Consider the following 22,688-nt stretch of genomic DNA (forward strand, 5'->3'; position numbering starts at 1 on the left):
TAGGGCAATATTCAACATGCTTTCTCAAGTAAAACACTAATGTAGAAAAAACTACTGGTAAAGGTCCTGCGTTAGTCTTCTCATCAATAATACCTCAACTGAATACATGTTCTAGTTTTCTCTTATTAAATGTAGGTCATCTTTGTGTTTCAAGCTTACAAAACACAGATCTCAACATATTTAGTTAAATAAATTCCCCTTAATGTCTGAACATCTGACAGCTTATTGCATTTGCATACAGTAAGACGGTTAAGTATCTATTTTATTAGGGTTTCTACACAGTCTTGGCCATAAGAATGTTTGCTTTCCTAAATTAAATTTCTTATTCTGAAGGAACAAAATCAATGTTTGTCTAGTTATTAGTTATTAGATAAGAACATCAAAAATACATGCATGTACTGTGTTTTGATGTCTAGACTTCCTTGTGTAAAGCTCTGTGTGGCTTTAAAACTGGGTCTAGTGTTGAGGTGGGGGAACGCGATCCATCACTGGGTCGAGCTGTTATCCAGTTGCCTGAGCAAAGCCTGGCAGACAACGCGCCTCACCTTTCTCCTTTTTATGACAGGTAGCTCAGGGATGAGCAGTGAAATTACATTCCCCTGACAAACACACCCGTGCCTCTACAACACACATTTAACTTGAGGCAGGAAAAAAAAAACTACTGTTTGGACCAGGGTGCAAACTGGGGTGTCAATTGGACAAATCAGAAGTGCATTGAAATTTGAGTCAAAAGGGCGATGGTGTATCACTCCAGCAATCAGGCCGTTATGAACCTACATTACGGTCTTAGTACATAAATTTCTCCTGAGATGATCCACGAGCTGAGGGTGAAACTGCAGCTTTACTCAGATCATAATCGGCTTATCTTCAAATAATTAGAGGAGGCGGGATGCATTATGGTTCAATGATGTGTTTTAATTATATTCTCAAACAGTATTTACAGTGGACCAACACGAGATGGACGGTAAAATTAAAACAATTAGGACGGTATCAGTAGCCATCTTACTTCAGGGTCCCTCAGGGAGTGACTCCCGTCGGTTACACAGTGCTTGAACTGGTTGGGTCTGGAAATGGACGACTGCTGTTTATACAGCGGCAAACAGAAGAGTCCCATTTTTCTTCTGTGTCAAATCAATAACAGCAGAACAAAAAAAAACAACATCTGTTTTAATACAATCCTTCAAATACAAGCTGCATCATTTCAGAAAACGTTACAGTACGGGAGAGAAGAAACTGCGACAAAGCTCGATGAGAAGCGAGAGAGGCATCAAAGAAAAAAGGGCAAGTTGAAGACAGCACAACATGTAAGCAGAACCAAACACCCGGTCAATAGAAAAGTGAATGAAACAACTTTAAATACTCTAAAGTTAAAACAACATGACAACAATAGGACAGTTAGACTTGCTTTGGATCTCTGTTAAATAACATATCTGTGATTTATATTCTCTATACAGCGTCTTATTTATATTAGAAACACCTTTGTAATACTTGTAATGCCTGAGGTTGACCCTCGTCTACTATTTGTGTCACACACACGATTTACCCATAGCTGCATTGTGCAAATTTTTGTGACTTCAACTGGGAAATGTCACCTGCAGCATAGGACCTCAGCTTGACCCTGACTGTCTTTCACAAAAATGAAAGGTAGTTACAGTTATAACGAAACGAGCCATTTCTTGACACATAAAACATCACACAAAACATTCTGAGTGATCACCAACACAGGTTTGTGTATTTACCTTCATAAAGGATTATCTGAAATACAGCTGCACCAGGAAATTGGCTAGTTACCAGAAATGGCCCATTTCAGTCAAGAGAATCAAAATTCCAATGTTTTTCTGAGCAGCGAATGGCACCACATGCTGCTAATTTGCACCACCGGCAACACTCTTCTGTGTTGAGGTTGTTATAGAGGGAACAATTAAGTCATATGAAGCACAAAAGGTGTTCAGACGGAGAGGAAAGTTTCTGGGGAGGATGCTACGACGGTTGATGTTGGTTAGTTGTGCTCAACCAAAGGAGAAGCTTGGTTTGATACCTTTGAGCTCTCGGCCTGTCAAATGCATGGAACATGCATTTGGAAATGTTAGCAGCCTTTTGTAAACTTTAAAGTAACCATATATATATTTTTAAAGGAAGTAGACACAGCAAGTGCTGGTTTACTAATGAATACCATGGCAGTCACTAATAAACAATGCTAACCAACATTTGACAACCTAAAACAATGTTGTTTTAAATTAGTATGATCCTACTTTATAGCAACTGCTCTTCAGCTTGTATACTTTAAATAAAAACCTCTGCTGCTGAAATATCAATATTTAATAACTGCTCAATGCTGGAAGCCTAAAAAAGTATTTTGAACGGTGGTAATTAAGCTATTGGAAGAGAAATTGGAGTGAGCTAAAAATCAGTATTGGCAGGTTACTTTTAATAAACAGGACATTTCAAAAGAAAGCCAATAATTAAAAAGTGCTCATGTAAAATACTGCTAAAATTATATGACGCTGTTAATATAAACATGTGCTTTAGATGCTTTATTCAACTGTAAGATGAGACTGTGCAGAAGTAGCTTAATTATTCTTTTGCAAAATTTGCAACAAGGGATATTAGTGTAATTTAGCAACGACACCCAAAAGGCATAAAACTATCAAGCTTTGTAATTTCTATGCTTTAAATGTAATCAAGTTTTTATTTTAATTGAAGCCAATTCTCTGGTGGCCTTGGCTTCATATCACTTACGCTAATTTAAGGACGGAAGTCAACAGGCGCAGCGCCTCTAAAACCTATTGGAAGTGTTGCTCTGATTTGTATTTGAGGATTTCCTCAAACTTCCAATTTTTTATTTAAAAATCACGCTTAATCAGTGATACACACGTAGTAACCAGATAAATGCTCCCTGCCAAAGTTGTTGGCAGTAAAAAGTGCCTATGTGGGACGTGCTAGAGCTGTTGGCACATCAACAGTAAAAATATCTGTCAAAGTATTGGTGAGTACAGAAGGCGTTTGGCATTTTATATGCATCTCACACTCTTTTTTTTTTTTGCAGCTACTGGTCAAAAAAAAAAAAAAAAAGACATTAACTACACTCCAGTAACCACGGTAACATGACGTGATGTTAAATGTAGATTGCGTGGAGGATTTGGGCTGGGAAAAGTCACTTCCCTTTGATTCTACAGCTTTGAGGACAGGCCGCTGTACATGTGAGCCCTGAGCCTGGCCCACTCGGTCGCCCTCTGGATGGAGCTTTTCTCTCGGGTGAGGATGCGCGCGACCTTCCTCAGCTTTTCCTCATTCCGCTCCAGGTAACGGAGGCCCTCGGCCTGCAGCAGGTTGAGCTTCTCAAGCCGGCTTTCGTCCATGGGGACTTCTTCGTTCACGAAGGGGTTGAAGCGGAAGTAGGTGTCGGGAGGGAGGAAGGCGTCCAGCATGGCGTGAACCTCTGGGGGACGGAAGCACACAGAGTGAGGCCTCTTAAGTTAACGGGCTAGTAAGCGCACACTAATTAACCTGGTAATAGCTTCAGTATGTTCAAACATTCAGCAGCTGTGTTTGGTGCGAAAAGTGCAAGCGAAGCCAAATTCTGCCTGTCAGGACTGGGACAGAATTAGATGTGTCACTGAGTGAGCGCTTGGAGCTGAAAGCCTTGAGGTAGGTCCAAGAGAAAATGCTCGACTTATCTGCCATAGCTGTCTCCATCTGCACCGCATGACTGGTTTTAAAATCAACAGCTTTTCAGTTCAAGCAGACAAGCAGCGGGGGCGAAAAAAAAACTGTGTAAATACTCCTAATGGATCCAGAAAGATTTGTGGTCGTGTTTCTGTACGTTTCCCCCCAAATGTCAGGAAACCATTATCAAAACCGCTCTCCTCCGAGGCTTTGCAAAAGTTGAGCATTTTATTGGGAAAACATGCGGAAAGTTCTCTTGACTTTATTTTAGTTGTCAAACTGATATACTTTGCTAGGTCAAAGTATATCAGTTTGAACTGATTAGTATCTTACACTGACAGCTTGGAACATATCAACAAGAACAATCATCAAAAGGTTCAAATGGATACCGATATATTATAAGGATTAGCGGCTCTTAAGTCGGGTTCACACTGTGTGATTATCGACACCCTTAAACAGAATCTTTAATCATGAATGGATCTGCAATTGTGAGGTTGAGTTGGGGGTCCATCGATCCTAAGCATCAACAGACTCTCCGAAATCTCTAGCAAAATTAAAGCTGACCAAATACAAATCTTTTCAGGAAGGCAGGAAGGAAAGAACGAACAAAGGAAGGATACAAGGAAGAACACGAGGACAAAGAGAATGAAAAGGGAAGGACAAGAAAGGAAAGGAGACGATGGAAAGTAAAGATAGGAAAGGGAGAAACTGACACAAGCTGGGTAGAGAGGAATGGTGATAGGATACAAAGATAGGATACAAAGATGGGGAGAAAACAAAGACAAATGGGGAAAGAAATAAGGGCACAAGGAAGGGTATTGGTAACAGACAGGTTTGGGGTTGTGCAGTCCACAAAGCTGGTCGTTATGGGAAGTGTCAAGGAGAATACCGTCATTGAAATGAGTCAGGAGAAATCTTGTGTGCAGTTTACCACAAGCCGTGTAGGTGACACAACAGAGGTGTGAAAAAACGTGCTCTGAGCAGATGAGACTAAAGCTGACATTTTATCACACAGTGCTGTGTGGAACAGTACACAGCAACCAGGGTTTCCCATCAGCAGAAAACACTAAAAGGTAAGCACTGTGGCATATTATTTAATGCATAAACACACATCCACTTGCTATAAAAAGAATACATTTTCATCTGCAGTCAAGCACTGGGACCTCTAAGAAACAGCAGGAGCTGCTATAAATGATGGCACGTTTTTAACAAACGCATCGGTCACAAAACACAAAGAGTTTCTATTAACATTACACCTGGCGCCAAGCCAGGATTCTTTATGCAGAGTTGAGGACACTCTGAGCATCCTAATGTGTTCACAAACAGCCTACCTTCACTTCCCAGTACCACAACAAAGAATGTGCAAAGGGCTAAGAGTGGCCAGTGGTCTCAGGAGAAATCTGACCCAATGTCAGCTTTCCAAGACATGTTTAACATTCAGAGCGATGCCACACTGCACTCAGAACTGTGCTTTCCATTAAGTTAAAATCTGCTCCATAAAAGACTGTAGTCAGGCCAGGTTTAGTTTTATCTGACCTGAACTAAGCAGGGGCCTTAAAGACAAACCTTAAAAAAAAAAGAGAAATATATAAAAATCTGTGACAGATTATATATTTTATAACTTATTGGCTGGTTTCAGGGCAAAAAAAATGAGCCAGCTGACAAGATGAAGTTGTAATTTCTTATAGAGGAAGAAAAAAAAAAGTGCAACGAAGCAACTGGGTCACAGACTGCACCACGGCATCAACAGGGACGAGGTGAGCCAAATTTAGGCACGGCAGAAGTGCCCATGTCGAGAGGTGATAAGGACATTAAGAGGCTGCAGCCTCACAAGGCCACAGCGGGATCCATCTTGGACAAAGATAAACTGCAGACCCTTTTTCAGCAACAAACTCACAGAAACCAAAATTTGTAGGGGAATAAGAGTTTTGTACAAATGCCTTAAAGGTCTTCTAACTTTAACTTTAGACGCTGCACATAAAACGTAGTATGCTACAAAAGGATTCAGGCCTCTTGAATGTTTTCCCTTTTTGTCCCGATTCAACCTCAAACTTCAATCTATTTTTTGAGGTTTTATGGGCTATACCAAAAAAAATAAAAATCTGTTAAAGGAGCGAAGAAAACATTAAACATGGGCTGTGTCCTGGTCAAACAGGATTAACATTCACTCAAAAAATGTTAAATAAATTTGTTTTAACAAGAATAATTCAATCTGAGCAGATGGGAGAAATGCCCCACACATAGATCGATTCAAGCAAGTGCCATATATATTTAATCTATGAAAAATCTGGGAAAAACCTGACAAAAAACACAACAATGCCACAACGTCTCAACACAGAGACATTTTGCTTCCTCCAAGAAGCATGCTTGGCATCATTTTTTTTTTATGTCGTGGTGTGGAATCTCTTAGAATACATTGAAAGTGCACATCTGCTTCGCCTTCCTTACAGAGAATAGTTGCTCTCAGAGGCATATCATGCTGCCAAACATGTCAAGCTTCTGAGCTGTGGAGTGAATATGGATATGAGGTATCGACTGGGGCATAAAGGGTTAAAGCTAGGTAGAGTCTCACTTTACCTTGTTGCACTGCAGTTCTATAAAACCCACTGCACAACAATTTCAGGTTGTGTATTAAAGTGCAAACTCAGTAAACTCCTCATCAGCAAGATGTGCACTTGGGAACCTCGCAAGGCTGACTTGGTTTGACACGATTTGGCGACGCGGGAAAGTGCCGTCTGACACGTCAGGTGCACCTTAAGCTGTGAGCAACTGTTGTGGTGAATAATGGGATATGTAGTTTGACTGGTGTAAACGCTGCAAAGCTTCAGGTGAGCCATTAATAATCTATTTATGAAATTGTATCATGGGCCAGATGCTTCTTAGGACCCTTCAGCTTGACATGTCTGCAACAGGAAAGAGCAGAGAAGTGCATATTTGAAATGTGGAGGGGAAAATATACAGTGTTCAAAATTGATTTTCAGCTCACCTCCCCCCAAGTCAATACATAAATATAATGTAAAACAGTAGTGTGGCAATAGGTTCCCTTTAAAGCTTTTATGATCTTTAATATTTTGGTTTAAAGCTACGGTACATTTGAATTTTTGTCCGACTTGAGATTTGTTTTTCTGACATTTTGTGTCACCTACCCTCGGTGTCCGTGGCACTGCTGATGACGTTTGTGAGTTTCGTTTTGAGGCTTGTGTAAGTGACGCTGGTCTTGCCGGCGGTTTCGATGCGCCCGGTGCCGAGCGAAACGACACACTCCAGCGGCGTGTCGGGCCACAAACACTTTGACTCGTGGATTGCGAGCGCTGTTGGGTTGTTCATCAGCAGACCCCCATCCTAAGCAAAAACACAAGAAGTCCTGTGTTTGAGACCGGATATCACAAGACGATCAGAAGCAAAACCCAATTAATCAGTGGTAAAAATCCAAAAGCCTGAACAGATTCTTGAAGTCAAGAGACTTGTTTTTATTTAACCACTTAAAAAAAAAAGCACCAAAGTACAGCCGAGGAGCTGCTTCTACAAAGAAGAGCTAAACTGTTGAGTTTTTTCTTTTTTTTTCCAACCCTTCTCCATATTTTCATCTCAGCTAGCTTTGATATAAAGCAGGCGCCCAGGAGAGCTTTTGCTTTGGATCCATACTGTACCCAAGGCAGTGGGGGAATCACTGTAGAGGCTGTGGGGATTGTTGAATAGGCATGAGGCTGATGGGGCCACAGGGCTGCGAGCTGGAAGCGGGATCAAACACACCGGGGCCAGTCGTCATTAAAGAGGCCCGGCGGGGGGGCAGTGGGGAGCCGCAGGGGCCCCCTGCTGTCTTGGGACACAGCAAAGGGAAGAGTGCTTGCTCATGTGACTGGGAATACGCTCTTTCGATCAAAGAATTTGATCGAAAGAGCGTTCTTGCTTTCAGTCGATGTGTATAATAATGTGTGTGTGTCAACATAGGTCATTTAAAGGTCTAACAAAACCACACTTACACATCTACAGAAAATTTGAGGGAAGATAAAAAGTAGAAAAGAATATTTGAACTGGCTGAAAAGACACTTGTATTGATAGAAATATCAGGAAAACACCACAAATAACATTAAGGCTGGACTCAGTATCAAATACACATGCAGCAGCATAGCAGATGGGGGATAGTCAACATGTCCCAGACACAAGGGTCTTGGATTATTTGCTACTGTTTGCATGTTAACATTTTCATAATGATTACAGATAATGCATCATAATAATGTCTGCTTTGATTTATAGTGTAAATTCAAAACCCTGCATTTAGCCAATCAATATAAAAAAATGAAAATACCTTTAGAGCTCACTCTGCTGTTATTGCCACTCCTTGTAAAGATTTATTTAAACACAAAACATTAGTATTATGTCAGTAGCATCACTTATAAATGCTGCAGCGATCTGGTCTTTAAATTTGTAATGATGGAGCATCTTCTTCTATATTACAGTGTTGTGATATTACATTGAGCCAACATTAAAAAAAATCTAATCTTGTAATAGGAAATGATTCGCAAAACTTCGCATTTCCCTTGGTCTAAACGTGTTCCACATCGGCCAATTTTTACGCCTTAAGATGGGAAAGACAAAAGAGAATGCTAATAAAGCAAAGTAGATGCTGATCTTCAGAAGTTGGGAAGTGATTAGGGTCACGTAAAATCTTGCCGCCATGCACAATGAGGAGGAAAATTAGTGAGGTTGTGTGCCTGCAGTAAATTTGTTAGTGTGAGATTATGCTGATTATGCCATAAAAATTAATTTATTTTTAAGGACCTAACATATTCGCCAGGGATGCAAATAAATACAAAGGACAATGGAATCTGTATGTATTTCAGTCCCTATGCGAATCAAAATGTGCTTCTTTTTCTTCAAATGTAACCTACGCATTGCATTTTGCTTAGTTTCAGAATATTCTGGTCTTTGCACATAAAAGACTTTCAAACATAGACTAAGGATGAGTATGTTTCCTTTTTCAGAATTTTAAATTGCATCATCTAACGTCGAAGTTGATGGAAATCATTCCTTTCAAAACATACTGCATGAGTCATTTCTGAATAAACCTACACATTAGTTAATACTTCTAAAGCACACCAGTGTGACAGAGAATCGGTCTAACAGGCTGATATAGAAAAGTCCCACAAAGAGGGCTTAACTCTGTCACATAGCACAGCAGAACTGCTGAGGTGGACATTTGTCCAAAGCACATCATTATGCAGCAGCGGCAGCTCGCCTGGCAAAGAAAGACAGAAAGAAATTGGAGAAAAGGGGGAAAATGCTTGGATTGGAAATGCTCCTGATGGAGACTAAAGCGTGACTTACTGCAGTGGGCACCAGGCAAACCCAGCTGGAAACAAAACAACTGTGCAGTTTTCTTATCACTGACTCGCGCTGTGTGAGGCTCCATTTTCTGAACTCTGCGTCAATTAAGGCAGCAGCCCGGGTCCAGTTATGGCCTCTCCGTGCTAATGGCCAGAGGGCAGTTTCAGAGGAACAGTGACTCATTTCACAAGGCAAGCAACATTACAGCATTCATGGTCGAATGTTGCCTCCATTACAAAACACCTGCTTGAACAATTCAGGGCATACATTCCCCCCCCGACTTATCGATTACACATAGATTCAAATCTTGCATTAAAAAAAAAAAAAACTGTAGCATGAAGTAACAAGTCAGCTTTAAGGATACCAAACCACCATGGGAGGTGCAGAAAAATCTGTTCGCTGGATTTGCTGCATTGAATTTAGAAACAACGCATTTTATCACAGTGATCTGCAGATGAGCCGTGCATGGCAAATTCTCAAACTCCAGCTGCCTGTCAAAGCCGCAACGTGACGCGAGGCAGAGCTTGCTTCCATTTTTACGGATTTGCGGGACTAAAGCTGCTCAAACTGCAATTTGCCATGTGTCACAAGACAGAAGTCCTCAGAAGGTTCATTCCTGTCAGATGTTGCTCTCTGATGGATGTGTTGCCCCTTTGAGGTTCGATTTCTATCAAATCGAGAGAAATTCCAACTTTGAAATGCAACTTCTTGAAACACCCAGTGCTTTGTTTTGATTGCATATCTTGCTTTTTGTAGGAAGTTGGCAGTTATTGCTCAAGAGGATCAAAGCAAGCCTGGGATTGTCCTGAGTCCTTCTCAAGGCAGAGGGGGGGCATTTATCGTACAACGTACCATTTATCATTTTAAATGTCTAATTTTTTTCCAGTATTATTATTTCTTTTTAGAGAAGCTAATGGCTGTTGAATGTTGAAATAAGGTTTTAAGATAATTCATAAAACCTAGAAATGTGCATTTTATCATCTTTTCTTGCTGTGACTGTGTGAAAGCTGTAGTCCTTGCAATCTAATAAAGAGACAAAGTGACTATGGGAACACAAACATCAGCAAGGCCAGTTCAATAATTCACAGATATTAGTCAGTTTGTGAAAATAATGTTTCGTTTGGAGCTTTATGCGTTTTGGAGATCATTTCGTCATCAGCTCAGTTAAATCTGAAGCCCTGCCCTGCTAAGACGTCCGCGAGCAGTGCCTGAACATTTGCATGATGTCGCATTCACTCCTGTTAAACATCTATCAGTTCTCATTAATTTTGGGCAGCTTATCTTCATTGTGCCTGTTTAAGCTGCCTCGGCGTTGAAGGCCTGAGCTGAATGGGAAAGAGGTGCTATCTTCAGGATCAGAAAAAGTAATTTCATGCCCCAGAGTATGTCAACTCACATTAACTGGGACAGAAAACTTTATCCTCTCCACTCAGCTTCTATTTCTCAATATCTTGCTCACTCTAAAGTGTGGGTAAACTCATGTCTTAGCAGCCAAAAGAGAAAGATGAAGACACCTTTTGTTTAAGCCTTAATGAAGTGAAACTACATTGTGCGTCTGGTGTGGCATTCCTGTCACAGCTCCACTAAAGTGACTGTGGTCATTATACTTCCTCCTCTGGGCTTCTTTGACAGGGACAGGACAGGGCACTGAGCTCTGCCATGATTTACAAAGAAGCTCCGCAAATGAGAGTTCTTTTTCATAGTTAATTAGGGGATTATTAGGGAAGCCTTACATAAGCCTCGGACATCCACTGATATCTTTCACAACCTGACTGTTGTGCACACATTTCATAGCAGACAATTAAGTGTTCAAAATAGTCTCTATTGCACTTTATTGTGCAATAAATCGTCAATGTCCTTACATGTGGCTTAGTAATAAAATAGTTGTTTCAATGTGAACTGACCCTTTACCTTTCATCATTTTATTTCCAGTGACACTCTGCTTACCCTCAGCCTTCAGGAGCCCTGCTAAGATTGAACAAGATGACAAAATGACCACCACAGTCCGGTCTGTAACTGACCTCCGTAGGCTGACGAAAGCAATGCTCTGAGTCATAGGGAACCATAGGGTTTCTTAAGATTCCCAATCCTGGTGCATTTGTATGTAATCAGAAAAAAAAAATGAGACTTTAGGAAATTCCCCTCGTCAAGTGGAATCCGAACCACAATGAAAGACTCCATTGTGAAAACCAAAAATGAGAGCAGAATCGATGAGAGTGTCATTCCAATGTGGTGGACAGGTCAAGTGAGAGGTCTTCATGCCATATTACATAATTATGCCAACCAGTTCTCCATTTGGCCTTTAGCTTCACGGATGCCAAAGGTCATGCTAAGGTTCAAATCATTCTCTCAAGCTCTAGACAGAGGAGGAATCCATTTGTAGATGTTTCAACTTTGCCTCAGGGAGACACAATAAGTGAGACAGGCTCTTTCCTAGTCATACTCTGAATTCACAAACACCTTCTGATTAAACAATTAATCAGATTTTCTGGCTGTGCTCGTTCAGCTTGAACTGAAAATCTGCGGAGTGATTCAGATTGATTGGGCTCAGTTACTCCTTTATGTCCTCGCTGCGTAGCAGCATGGAGCGCATGTAATGATTGCTTACTTTACAATATGAATTTAATTCCATGCTTTTCTCATATTGAGCACAGACTTGGATCTCAATAAACTTCAAATCGAAGATTTAAAGCTGTGGACTATCCTGGAGAATTACATCCGGAGAGCAGCTGTAAAAAAGTAAAAAAATCTCTCTCCTCATTGCTTGATGTACTGTCAGAATAGAAGATTTGGGAAGATTTGCGAGAGCTATTAAACAGCAGAGGGTCTGCATCATCAGCCCACCAGTCTAATCTGCAAACGTGTCTAAACACAAGCAAAAACATCCGCATGCATTTATATCCACTCTTCCATTGTAGCCAGATCTGTAGAGCACAGCTCGCAGTTATATAATTGACCTGAGGTGTACATATCTCCTTGTCCAGCCTGTCAGTTTCTGTGCACAATCATGACTTGGCAGATTTCAGTTTACGCCACACTGTGAGCCGCACTCCAGGAGACGGTAAAAGTTTGAAATATTGTTTCATAACCAAACCAATTCCCCACCAATTTACCCAGAACATCTGATTGATCTTCGTGATGCTGTCTGATCACTGATGTGCTCCAGCAAACCTCAGCAAGCATTAGAAAACATGGGGATTTAAACTGAGATCTAATTACACACTATTTACCAATAGTGCTTTCTGAAGGCAATTGTTTGCACTGAACTTTAATTGAAGGTATCTGAATACATACACATGCGTGGCACACCTTTTAGATTATTAGTTGAAATTATTAAAGCCCATGTTTCCATCTTTATATTTTCATTTCTATATTCTCGTTTAGCTTCTCTGTGCTGTACGTATTGTAGTCTTATTAAACGGGCCACAGAGGCCCGACCCAATCATCAAAACAAATTATGTTGGTCCACCCCAGCCCAAATTTTGGGTCAGACTTGGGCCATAAATCGATCTAACACTATATTGATCTAACAAATAAAACACAAAGAAGCTTGTAGTTTAAATGCAACAGGATTTAAGGGCTGGAAATATTTGTGCAATGCACTGTGCATTCACTCCACATATACCAAAGATTCATCTGTAATTAACAACATAATCCGAAAGCACTCTGTGAAATTTAATCAGATAAAGGTCTGCTTGATAGCATTAAAATTTCCTATAGCTTTTTCTGTAAGTCTGTTTTTTTTTTCCTGTGGGCACAAACATGAAGAGAAAGTTCTCTGCAGCAGGGCTCTATCCTCAAAGCCAAGCTTTTAAAGATTATTACAGAAGGACTGTTAAGACATAACAGCTTCCAGAAGGATCCCGTATTACTGTTCCTGAATTTTACATCCCTGCTCTCTTCACCGTGGGACTGAATGTGCAATTTATTAACAAAAGATTCGCACTGAAAGGCCTTTAATAGAGAGATAGAGAGACAGAGAGAGAAAGAAAGTGAAAGAGAGAGAGAAAAGTGAAAACCGAGCTCCAAAAAGGTTGCGATTTCTTCAGCTGGCCTTTTAGAAACGTTGATTATGTAACACTCTCTTCTTTCTGCTCCAAGCAGCCAGATTTAATGTGTTCTTGAGCTAATGTTTAAAATTTGCTCTTCATTAGTGGAAAAAAATGAGAGCGGCGATGTGACCTAGTCCGTCTAAAGCTGAGTAAAGTCTTTCTGCTGAGGTTGGTGGCCTGCTGGGGCTCTCATCAGGTCGCACTGGGGGGTGTCAGTGGTCACTTGTTTAATGGCTTTTTTGCCAAATGCTGGCAAAGATGGGCACAAAACAATCTTCCCCCATTCCTTTCCATCGCCTCAACGGATACCATGGTAACTAGGCGGAATGACGGGGTCCTTCTCGCCATTCCACGCATGCCGTAGCATCCTTTGTGAAGCGCCTGAGGTCTTGTACTTCTGTGTTATTTAGGGCTGCAATAACGGAAAGACTTGATGTGAAACCTTCCTTTCATCACCTCGTTTTCATCACTCTTTTTTTGTCCTTATCGCGACAGAAAGCATCCCTTCTAAAGAAACGGCATCCGAGGGTGAGGCTTTGATAAAGCCGCAGCTGCTCTGCTTCAAAAGTCTCGCCCCAAGTCACAATTTCTCCAACGTCACCGATCGGAAACTACGGCTGAGGCGCCGTCAGATTTACATACGAGCCTGCAGGCTCACAGAGACGCCGACAGGCCTTTGACTCGCTTCGGATGCAAGGCGAGATTTTCCAAGGGTTGGTCGTCTGCACACGGCATACCGACTCCAGCGCTCGCCTGCACAACGGGGTGATTGTTTGGGGCTTGAATTAGAAGAAAAAGTCTGTGGGTGGTAATGGGAAAGACTGAGATGACTGTCTCTCTAGGGAATCCTGACATCATACTGAAAGCATGTTGTGTTCGTCAATGGCTTCAAGTAGCCAGTAAATAAAGTCATCCGACTGGATGGCATTTAAAGCTGGACAGACATGAATATGGATACTGAACTGTGGAAACCATTGATAGAACTCCAAATGTATTTTATTCTGAGAACGTTATTCTCTAACTAGTATTAAATCAAAAATTTAAGGAGGTGGTTTATAGTTTCAAGGCTGTGTGCTGTTAAAAGAAAATTACATTTTATCTTATCTGCAGTGAAACCCTCTCTTGGCTTCTTTGCTTTCATGAACAAAATTTGTTTTTGTATGGGGGGTCCAAGATAAACCCCTTTTTACTCATCAAAAACAATCACAGCATTAATGAGAAAGCCATTTTACAAATCTCTAAGCCTCTGTAGCTCTTGCATCAGATTAGCACTCATGTCAAGTGCCTTACAAAAGTGTCCATGCCTCTTTCTGGTTTTCTTTCAATCAATGTATCGAGCTTATTTGCATAGCATATTTCAGCAACAAGACAGTTCAAAGTGCTTTACATAAAAATAAATAAATAAAAAACACACAAAAATACAAAGTCTTAAGAGCACTTTAAGGTCAAATGTCTGGTGTGGACTACAACACCGAAACACTATTATGTGTAAATTATCTTTTAATTATGAATTCTACAAACATTCACAAACAAATAACAAGATGAACTAGTTTTGAATCCGTCCCTACTTATTCATCACAGGACACGTCCTGAACCTGGAGGCGTATCAATCGGACTTTTCCTCGCCAATACCGATTTACAACCGTCTTATTGGTCTAATCCTTAGAATCCAATTGAAAAATAGTTGTTTGATAGAGACAGTACTTCTGAGAAAATTTACCTGCCATAATACATCAGGAACTGACTCTAATTTTCTAATTTTCTCTCATTTTTGGGGGACATTTTATACAACACCACCCCAAAAAGAGCAGTAGTGTATATGCAGTTGATTGATGTGTTTACAGGCTGAGCTGAGGGAGTTCTTACTATGGCTGCATTGACTGAACAAAAAGTCAGCCCATGAAGTCAGCAATCACTCACAGCTGTTTCTTAATGTATCTCTACCTTAATCTTGATCTGATTTTTCTTTTAAAAACCTGATTTTAAAAAATGCTCAATGGACAGACATTTGCAAATCGCAAAGGTATCCATTTTGAAAAAGTTGACCAATTTTGTTGACCCAATAGTGCGTCACTGAAAAAGCATTAAAGTAAAACAAGGACAAAGCCGAAATAAAATAGCATATGCTTCAATTACAAACCTACACAAAGAGAATGTGAATTAGAACTTTAATATATTTTCTTATGATTTATTGGATTAACGTCTGAGTGACAACCAATAAACTAATTTTACATGTCGGATTTGTTGCACATGGTCTAAACAGCCGACACCACCTCAACCTCACTCAGTGTGAGGTTTCTTGGGATCTATAAGCGAACAGAGTTTGTAAAAGCAATTCCATAATTAGACAGTCTGTCAATTCGTTCCAACAAAGCAAAGGCAGCAGGCAAATTGCTGGTGTGTGAGCGGGGGGACGCAGCGGTCGGGATAAATTATGCAGCTCAAAGTGGAGGAAAACCTGGAAGATGGCGTGCTGGGAAAATCTCCCTCTATAGGTGGGTTTTCATCAACGAGTCTCTTTCATTCTCTCACCCTGCACTTGCCAATTCACATTTTCGGTGAACCCAGCTTCCAATTAGAAGTGTCGAAGCTTGCTGAAGCTCGTTATGGCCTTTGATGCAACAATTACATCTATATTGTGAATGACAGTCAGATAAGGTGTCTTATGAGTTCAATTTTGAACACATTAAGGTAGTAGCTTTACTTGTCCTTTCTGGGGTTTTTTTTTTTTTTACAAACATCATGCCTGTGCTCAGAGTGAAGGAGGAGCGCATATTGATCAGTAAAATGCTAAAGTAGAAAGGTTGATAAAGTAGAAAGGTGCTTCGTTAGGTTTCTGTTGGCTAATGCATCCCACTTTACTGCAGATGATGGATTTAAGTGTTCCTCACCACAGCTCTGCTGCCTCACTCTCCAGTACAAATGTAGCTGACTGGAAATAAACACTGTTGGAAAAAAAAAAAAAAAGAGTTCCTGCTTCCCTCTTACTGTGCAGAGGATTTTTCTCATTAGGCTGCTTGAAATCCTTCCATTTCTTCATCCTCAGCCGTGAATGCTCAAAGCATTTTAATTCGGCAGCCCAACAATAAATTCTGTAGTGTGTAACAGAGGACTGCTGCTGCGTTGTCGCTCACATGAAAAATACTGTATACAGGATGAATTTGAAATGAAGGATTGCTAAAATTGAACCTTCACAGGAACAAGAAGTGGAAGAAACCAAGAAAAGGTCAGCCGGCAGAAGATGTGGTGCACAGTTAGGAAAGCGACGTCTCTGCCTTAAATGCATGCACATTTTTAACAGCTTCTATAATTATTTGCTTTGCATAAAAAGCAGCACAAGTGGTTTTTCAAGATGAAATATGTTGTTTCTAACTACGAGCAGCTAAAATTGTCTGGGACCACTAAATGTATGCACGCCGAGTGAATGCAGAGCCAATTAAGTGTGAAATCATCTCAAATGTGCAGGTACTAAAGAACTAAATGTCTATAATCGTAGATTTCTTGGAAGGAACACGACAGATAAATACCCAGTATTTGCTCTGCTAGCTAATGTGTCTGACCTGGTGGAGATCATTTCCCAGTTTGAACTCCTGGAAGTATCCGGGGGCTGCTGACGTGGCACGGATGGCCTGCCATAGCTGGTACTGGCAGCCCCCCAGGTAGTGGGAGCGCACCCCGGGCAGCAGGTTGTAGTTCCTGAAGACGTGCGCCTTCAGAGGAAGCCCCTGGTTCACAATGGTACTCACAGCTGCCACCTGTAGGTTTAGAAAACATCAACAGATATGGCTCTTTGAGTGTAAAGCTAATAAAAGAAGGCAGGACTAACAGGAGAGAAAAATAAAAAGATCTAAAGCTCACCTTGGGGCAATCAGGATTTCTTGACGTCTCCACTAAGATGTGGGAGCCCACTTTCTCCCTACAGATGGATAACAGCATGTCAATTTTCCTGATTCAGCTTGTTACATACAAAAATATATTATAGATTTTTTGTTTTTTTTTCTTTTTCTTTTTTCTCCACACTGAAATGTAAATAGGAAATGTGGTTTTCAAATGATTGTTTCATATATGACTTCATATAATAAAGGAAAAGAGGTGTTCAAACCAAACCATGTGGACAAGTAATTGCCTCCCTTGTCAAATCTAAAAACGATTGAATTTAGAAATCCCTCATGTTATGAGAACATAAAGAAGGCTAACAAATATTTCAAAAAGCAACACACCATACTCTGATTTACAAATTCTTAATTTTGTCAGAAAGAAAGAAGGAAAGAAAGAAAGAAGGAAACAAAGAAAATGTTCTAAAGCCCTAATATTTCAGGGTTCTAGAGCTGTGGGTCCATATATCAGCCAATATATAAGAATTCTTAATTCAATTAGAATTAAGATATTTTTTACTGGCTTATAGACCTGATTTTATGGTGACTCATCATCTCACCATTTTTATTTTATTTTATGGCCAATAAATAATAACACAGCTCTTCAGTGTCAATCAATAAGACTTGCAAAGATTTAGAAGAAAACAAAATTATTTGCCGTCCGGTTTTAACTCTAAATAACTAATAATATTTACTCAACGATGCACAACAGCAGTGAAACTGACTTGAGGATGTTCTCCCACGCTTCGCTGTCATAGAAAGCGTGGCTCCAGCCCATCTTCACGGTGCCTAAAATCACGTTCTGCTTGAAAACGTCTGAACCCAGCCTCCGGTACAGATCATCGCACTCTTTCACAGGGATTTGGATCACGCCCAGCATGAACCCTATGACAGCTCCTGAGGTAAAAACACATAAAACCATTAAAAAAAGGGAGGACTACACTGAAATATGATGCTGGATCGGTATATAATAAGAATTTAAAAGAGCTTCTGCATTTAATCCTGAATAAAGAACAACAGCCGAGCAAAATCTTCACTTACACAGTTAAAATTTCACATTGTAACTGTGAGAGAAGAGATTTAGATCTACGAGAATAATGTGGGGAATCAAACTGGGCAGATGTGGTAGAGATGAGCTTTAAATGAGCATAGTTTATCTGGCACACAGACCGCATTATTATCTGTCAACAAGCATTAAAACTTCGAGTACAACAACTCCTCCAACTGTTGGAGATTAAGGCTGAACCTTAAAAAACAGAGCTCAGCTTATAAAATGCTTGTGTTCAATCTGCTGCATGGCATAGAAGAAGTCTGAAAAAGGTCCACATCGCCCTCTTGTGGCATTTTCAGTTACTAAAGTGCAGTAAAACTATCTCAATAGTAGATCAATTTAAAAGTGGTTTCAACATTTTACGATTTTAATCTTTCCAGTAAATTTTAATAACATTCTGGAGATTTGCTCACAGAATTTATGCCTGTCAAATTATCTGTGTGAACAACAATTCATCAGACAAGATAATGCTGATGCTGGCCAAACATCCAACTGTGTGGCAAAGCATCACTTCACTGCTTTACGTAATGTTTTGAACACATTTAAACATCGAGGTCACTGCTGTCAGGGAAACTTAGGTCTAAACAAAAGCCGAGCCACAAATGGGTCACTTAGCGATCTGCACTGCCAGTTCAGCCAGTACCCTTCTTAGTGTCGAACTCTGCTTCCATAATCCACCAACATGCTTTCAGTCTGCACACTGTGAAATAGGGCAGAAGGACAACATACCTGTGCTGACACCACAAATATAGTCAAATAGTTCATAGATGGGTTTGCCAGTCAGGGCTTCCAGCTTCTGCAAGGTCTGAAGGGCAAGAACTCCCCTGAAGGAATAATGTCAGACACACAGGAAGGAGAACAAGGTCTATTGAAACAGAAAGCACTGACTAGACAGTTGAATATTTAGTCACTCAGGACACTATTTGATGCGTGACACATATTCAGCAGCAAAGAGAAGGAGAAAAAGAGCTAAATCTGTACCGTAAACCTCCTCCGTCTATGGACAGGATTCGTATCCCACGGCCTTTTACAGGTTTATTATAGCCAACCAAGGCAAGAGCTTCTCTGACTGCAGCCCTTAAGCCCGGGTCGTTGGCCTGCTCTAAACGCAGCAGACAAGGAATGACCTTCTCCTGGCAAATATGAAAGCGGAGAACAAAAGAGAGCAAAAATATGCTGTTCATCAACTATGGGAACAGAAATGGATGGACAAGCTATACAAAATCAAATATAGAGATGTCCAGAAGAAGGAACAGGTGGAGGAACATGACAACCACATCATGATGACCTCAGATCTGTCCTATCACGTAAATATAGAGTAAAATGTTGACGCCTTGTTAAATCTACTCCAGGAAGAATTGAGTCACTTCTAAAGGCCAAACAAATACAGTAGCAGTGTGTGCTAGTTTTGGCAGGCCATTTTAACAAAATAAATCTGCTACATATCTCAAATGGTGTCACTCGATTTATCATTTGAAATGTCCCTACATCTGTAATTACAGTTCAAGAAAGTGTGGTGAAGCCAATTTTATGTTAGTACAGCCTGCCGTACACCCATAGATTCCATTTAAATTACAATGGCAGATCACAATATCCATAGACAGTCTCTCATATTCACACAATGATATCCTGAACTAACAACTGATAACATTAATGATTATCGTATACATATAAAATGACAGTGAACTTGTTTTGACACACTGTAGTTCAGCAAACAACACAAAGCAATGAAATGAATCAAAACAAGTGGAACTCTTTACATAGCTGCTGAATAATAACAGAAACAGCCAGCATAAAATACTGCTCATCCAGCGGTGCAGATAGAAGAAAAAATAATTTAAAAATAGAATTCATGTCAGCCTTTTTTTTTTTAAATCAATGCAATTTTAAATCAGTTGGGCGTTTCTTATTGTGTTTCAAGACTAACATTAAAATAGATTAAATCTGTGTTTAATACAAAAAAGTTATATTGAATGGTCATAATATCCAAAAGATGAACAGATAAATGTCATATTACACTGAATGAGTGAGTTCATTCACTAAGCCTAAAAGCAAATCAGACTAATCTTTGATAGACAAACAACAACAGGCCTTAACAAGGGGAAGAGGAGACGGACTGTTGATCCCTCACCTTGACCGCTACACCACGGGTCTCTGGAAACTCCAGCAGATGGTAACTTAAGTCCTCCACCCTGCTGATGTAGACCCTGACGTCTGATGCTCTGTGGAGAGCCTGGACCAGAGCCCGGGTGCGGTTGTCCACACTCACCCTGGCTATGATCTGTTAGGCGGGAGAAAAACTGTTCCGACTTTGTGGTGTGTAATATCAATGTCACAACACATTAATTGAAATTGTTTCCTGTAATAAAATGACTTTTTTTTATTGTTTATGAGAAGTTTGGTTTTTCTTTTCAGCAGAAAACCTCTTAATTAATATATGAAGAACATGTGAATCATTTCATCTATTCATAGCTTATTAACTTCACTTTGCTATGACTAGTCATAGAAAAGTGAAGTTGTAGGTGTTTTCACATCTACAGCTTATGTACAGAATGTCTGGGAGGGGTTATTTTTGAAAACAGATTCTCAGAACTGGGAGACGATGTAAGCCCACCATCAGCTGACATACAGAGTGATGGGAGGGGGTGGAGGGTGGAGACACAGCGTAAACAGCAATAATATACTCACAACCATCATGCATGGGCACCATATTCTACTTAACTATAGGTAAATACCCAACCTAACACACACATAGCATCTCATCCTTGACTCCAAACACACAAAAGTTTAACATAAGAACACTGCTTGAGTAACAGTCTGTACTTAAAACACACGTTTGTTGCTGATCTACCTTCTCCCGTTGGAGCAGAAGTTTCTTGGCCTTCTCCTCTGCAGCAGTCTGCTCTCTGCTAATCGGGCTTTCAGTCGGTTTCACCGTCACAGCCTCAGGTTTCTTCTTCTCCTCTGTGGTGCTTTTAGACTCTCTGAATTTAGGGACAAGAGGAGCAATGTAGTTCCCAACAAACGCCTGCACAGTGGGAGCGGAATAGGACAGGTACTGTCCCAAACTCTTCTTGGAGGACGGCGGGGTGACCGAAGCGGCAGGGTCGGCCTTATCGGACACAGGTATGAGGTCGGAGGGTTGCTGAGGCTGAGAGGCAGGTGGGCTGTTGTTGGCATTGTCGCCTTTCTTGTCCTGAGTCTTTGCTCCGCTGCCAAAGTAAGAGTTGATGTGATGAGACAAGTAGCTGTAGGTCTCATCTAGGTTGGCTGAAAATGCGCTAGGATGGAAAAGTCCTGGAGTTTCTTTGGAAGTAGTGGTTTTGTTCCCATTGTTACTCTGAGGTGCAGGAAGATCCTCATCATGCTGTTTATTTGTAGCTTTGACAGTGGGAGAAACTTGTCTCAGCTTTTTATTACCAACGTCACGCACAGTGACAATCACAGGGGTGACAGTCACTTGAGCAGAACCAGCGTGAGTAGTGGAAGCAGTGCTCTTCCCATCAAATGCAGCGCGTGCAGAAGAACTGGGTGTAGTGGATACAGTGGGAGCAGGAGTGGGGGTGATTGCCTTTTCCTCAGGTTTTGCTGTAGATTCAACACTGGCCAGGAACTGTGTCTCTTCCTTTGGTTTCAGGCGAGAGATTTTGGACAGAAGCTGTGTATGCCTCCCACTTACAGCCTTTGAAACTGTGTCCAAAGTACTCCTGACCCGCGACATGTGCTGGCTCAGACCTGGAGGCCACCTGGAAGCTGAAGTATTCAAACACAGGGAGCTGGTGTGAAGTCCAAGTCGCTGCCTAACCTGGCTGGCTTTAAAAATCCATGCCTTCCTGCCTCTGGCCTTCAGATGATGGAAGTGCCTCAAGCTGAGGTAGCCAACAGGTTGATGCACATGGATCCTACAGGAGGAGGTGCCAAACAAGAGCAGTAAAGCCGCTGACCTGCGAGAATCAGTCTGGCATATAGAAGACGCCCTGTCTATTTTCACCCAGATATTTGGGCCCCATCTATGATTCATATTGTGTCAGAGGAAGAAGACAGACACCTTCCGATGAAATATTAGATCTACACGCACTGTCATTAACCTGCAAAAATGAACAACAAAGAAGCACAGATAGAAAAAAAGCACAAACCCAAAACAGAAATGACGAAACGGTAAGATAATGAAATTAGTGTTCGAGAATTTGTCGCCTTTACCGGGAGAAACAGATTAAATCTAACAGAAATCAACTGCAGATCAGATACTAGCTTAGCGCAACTTGCTAGTTTCAAAAAGGCCATTCGAGCCATAACAACTCATACCTGTTCTCTTATGTTGTCGTCCCAACATCCCAGAATTATTTCTTTGTCTCGCCCTCGTTTGTTTAGCCCTAAAAACTAAAACATAACCACCGTCCGAATGCATTGGACGTTATTTAACCGGACAATTTCTTGACTGACGATAGGGGTGACCGTCAAAAGAAAAACAACGCTCACGTGACGCTCTGTCTCCTTTTCTATTGGCTGTATAAAACTTGGCCCATAAAAGGAACTCACTGATTGGTTGAGAAAATTGTCCCACATTATTTAGTGGTCAGAGGCGGAGGGTACAGGGGCTAAAACCTTAGTGACAGTATAAGGAATGAAGTTTTGGTGATTAATCTCAGATGATATGCCTTTGCGTCCTCTACCCATAAAATGAACTTCTTATCGTAAAGACAAGTAGTCATCATA

At 40.8% G+C, this 22,688-nt stretch overlaps 1 protein-coding gene across 2 annotated transcripts; it reads right to left on the reverse strand.

Moving 5' to 3' along the window:
* Window positions 1–894: 894 nt before the first annotated feature.
* LOC129361831 (calcium-independent phospholipase A2-gamma-like) lies at window positions 895–22,439 on the reverse strand. Of its 2 annotated transcripts, none has more exons than XM_055032988.1 (10): window positions 22,278–22,439; window positions 20,824–21,874; window positions 20,104–20,253; window positions 18,954–19,105; window positions 18,702–18,796; window positions 17,647–17,818; window positions 16,905–16,962; window positions 16,607–16,801; window positions 6,813–7,008; window positions 895–3,439 (listed from the first exon to the last, which is right to left on the reverse strand). In XM_055032988.1, exons 2-10 carry the CDS (start codon window positions 21,691–21,693, stop codon window positions 3,171–3,173), a joined length of 2,157 nt encoding a protein of 718 aa, XP_054888963.1. In that variant the 5' UTR covers window positions 21,694–21,874; window positions 22,278–22,439; the 3' UTR covers window positions 895–3,170. The 2 variants fall into 2 exon arrangements, with proteins under 2 accessions (XP_054888963.1, XP_054888955.1); XM_055032980.1 differs by having other exon boundaries at window positions 20,824–22,060.
* Window positions 22,440–22,688: the final 249 nt, after the last annotated feature.

This window comes from Poeciliopsis prolifica, unplaced genomic scaffold (assembly GCF_027474105.1).
Source record: "Poeciliopsis prolifica strain line A6 unplaced genomic scaffold, Auburn_PproV2 SCAFFOLD001, whole genome shotgun sequence".
NCBI classification, from domain to species: Eukaryota; Metazoa; Chordata; class Actinopteri; order Cyprinodontiformes; family Poeciliidae; genus Poeciliopsis; species Poeciliopsis prolifica.